Genomic DNA, 2691 nt, shown 5'->3' with positions numbered 1-2691 from the left:
GCAGCCCCCCCCGGCCGGTGCCGGCGCCCGCGGCCCTTTTGTTCCGCCCGCAGCACCGGGGGGGCCCGGAGGAAGCGGCGCCGCTCGGAGCTTCCTCTTTCCGTCCCCCGGTAGCAAATCCGCCCCGCGGGCGGCCCGGAAACGCGTGCGCGGGACGGGGGGGGCACCGGGAGGCGGCCGCGGGGCCGCCCTCCCCCCGCCCGGGCTGCTCCGGAGGCGCCGGGATCTTCCCGGTGCTGCCGGGATCTTCCCGCGGGATTTCCCGCCCCCCCCACCACCACCACTTATTCCCTCCTCCTGTTTGGGGGGGGGTCTCCAGCCGGTGCCCGGGATGGTCCCCGGGRCGGGGCGGGGGCTCTGCCCGGGGCGGATCCCGTTCTCCCCCATCCCTGCTGGTTGCTCTGCTCCGAGGGAAGGTGATGCAGCAAAAACGGGCAAAAACGAGCAAAAACAGGCGGTGTGGGGGGCGGGGGCGGGAGGAGGGTGCCCGGGTGCTCCCCTAGACGACACGGGGGGCAGCCCCGCGGCCCCGGTGACGGCCGTGGCGGCGGGGAGGCGTTCCCGGCTCCGCGTGCAGCGCTCCCGGCTCCGCGTGCAGCGCTCCTTGTTTACCCGGGCGCCGGGGAGCGGCCGTGTGGGGCTGCCGGGCCCCCCCGCCTCGTCCCCGGGGTCCCCCACCCTCCGTTGGCACCGGGACGCCCCTCGCCAGCAGCCCCCGTGTCCCCCGTTGCGGGGCTCGGAGGAGCCGACGGGCGCCCGCCTCCCGCAGCGCAGCGCCATCGCCGCCCGTGCCGTGCTATGCGCGTTCCGCGTCCCTTCTCCGCCAGCGTTTGCAAATGAAAATGGAGGATATGTCTTTGTCTGGCCTGGATAACAGCAAGCTGGAGGTGAGCGGCCGCGGGGCCGGCCCGGTGCCCCGGCGCGGGCCGGGGGCGCCGCCGCGGGCTCCTCACGGTGCCGCGCGCCGGTCGTGTCGCAGGCCATCGCGCACGAGATCTACACGGAGCTGGTGGAGGATGCGTGCCTGGGGCTCTGCTTCGAGGTGCACCGCGCCGTCAAGTGCGGCTACTTCTTCCTGGACGACACGGACCCCGACAGCATGAAGGACTTCGGTGAGCGCCTGGGGACGGCTTCCCGGGACAGCGGGACGGGGAACATCCCCATCATCCCCATCCCGGCCGGCMGCACCGTGTGGAGGCTCTGTGGGGACCGGCTGGCGAGGACTTGGGTGCAAGGGAGGGAAAACGTGGAGGACGTTCAGGGTGGTGGGATCCATTTGGTGAGCGGATGGGGCTGGAGCCCCTTGGGCCCAGGCGGTCAGTGCTGCCCGGAGAAGCCCCCTTTCCCTGGGGACACCTTGGCCGTTAAGTCACGTGGGGACAGTGGGCTCGTTCGCTTGCCCMCCGGAGCAGTGTCTTTCCATCAGCCGCATCCCAGCGGGAAAGGGCAGGGGAAGGCGCGGGGCTGACGCGCGTTGCTCCCGCAGAGATCGTGGACCAGCCCGGCGTGGACATCTTCGGGCAGGTGTACAACCAGTGGAAGAACAAGGAGTGCGTGTGCCCCAACTGCAGCCGCAGCATCGCCGCCTCCCGCTTCGCCCCGCACCTGGAGAAGTGCCTGGGCATGGGCCGCAACAGCAGCCGCATCGCCAACCGCAGGCGAGCGCCGCGGGACGCGGGAGCCCCCGGCCGGGCTCTGTCCCCCCCTCTTTCTGGTTGCTCTGCCCCCCTTTCGCCGGTGGGGACACCCCTGGCCMTGGGCTGGGGGCGGCGGGGGGGGACGCGGGGACTGGCCAGGGCTCTGACGCCCCGTCCCAACCCTCGACAGGATCGCGAGCAGCAACAACATGAACAAGTCGGAGAGCGACCAGGAGGACAACGACGACATCAACGACAACGACTGGTCCTACGGCTCCGAGAAGAAAGGTGGGCGCCCGCGGGGGCGGCKGGCGGGCGGCAGCCTCGCTGGGGTCCCTGTCCCCGTTTCCCCCCCACACCGGGGATGGGGGAAAGAAGAGCTTCCTACCCCCAGCCCCAGGCGAGGAAGAGGATGGTCCTGGCCGGCTGTCTCCCTGGGGCCCTCGTGCCCTCTCCCAGTGTTTATCCAGGGTTAAAGCAGCCGAGTGCGGAGCTCAGTGTGCCCGCACTGGAGCTCCCCGGTACTGAGGTGCCCCGTGTAGCTGCGGGGTGGACGTGGCCTCGCGAATTTGGGGTTAAATCAACCCCAAAAGATGAAAACCGCCCCCTTTGCTCTCTCTTTCCCTAGCAAAGAAGAGGAAGTCGGATAAGGTGAGTGCCGGGGAGCGGGCGGCGGCCCTGGGCGGGCCCCTCGTGGACCCGCCACCCCACGGCCCCCCACGGCTCTCCTTGCAGAACCCCAACTCGCCGCGGCGCTCCAAGGCCCTCAAGCACAAGAACGGTGAGGGGGCGGGGCCACGAGAGGGGCGGGGCCTGGGGCGGGGCCGTGGTGGGGCGGAGTCATGCGGGGGCGGGGCTGGTGCGGGAGCATCAAGGCCATGGGGCTGCCCCGCGGGAAGGGGCGTGGCTTGGGCGCGGGGCGTGGCGGTGGGCGGGGCTCTTCCTGACACGGGCCCCGGGGCGCCGTCCTCACCCGCCCTCCCTTGCAGGCGAGCTCGGCGGGAACCCCGATCCCTTCAAGGTGAGGCCGCGGCGCTCCCCGCTGTCCCCTCCC

The 2691-nt window shown here is 71.9% G+C and overlaps 1 protein-coding gene across 2 annotated transcripts in view; it reads left to right on the top strand.

The window, feature by feature from the left end:
• The first annotated feature begins 803 nt into the window (after window positions 1–803).
• Window positions 804–2691, top strand: part of ATXN7L3 (ataxin 7 like 3) — a 4074-nt gene continuing 2186 nt past the window's right edge. The window contains exons 1-7 of one of the 2 annotated variants that reach the window (XM_026041378.1): window positions 804–887; window positions 980–1112; window positions 1487–1658; window positions 1828–1925; window positions 2266–2288; window positions 2373–2418; window positions 2627–2658. In XM_026041378.1, coding sequence (XP_025897163.1) covers window positions 837–887; window positions 980–1112; window positions 1487–1658; window positions 1828–1925; window positions 2266–2288; window positions 2373–2418; window positions 2627–2658 — 555 coding nt within the window. In that variant the 5' untranslated portion in view covers window positions 804–836. Of the gene's footprint in view, window positions 888–979; window positions 1113–1486; window positions 1659–1827; window positions 1926–2265; window positions 2419–2626; window positions 2659–2691 lie in introns of both variants that reach the window. The other variant, XM_026041377.1, reaches the window with a different exon arrangement.

This window comes from Nothoprocta perdicaria, unplaced genomic scaffold (assembly GCF_003342845.1).
Source record: "Nothoprocta perdicaria isolate Ctin4 unplaced genomic scaffold, notPer1 scaffold_283, whole genome shotgun sequence".
NCBI lineage: Eukaryota > Metazoa > Chordata > Aves > Tinamiformes > Tinamidae > Nothoprocta > Nothoprocta perdicaria.
The sequence above is the reverse complement of the archived record's forward strand: the minus strand, read 5'-3'. Positions and strand labels throughout refer to the sequence as shown.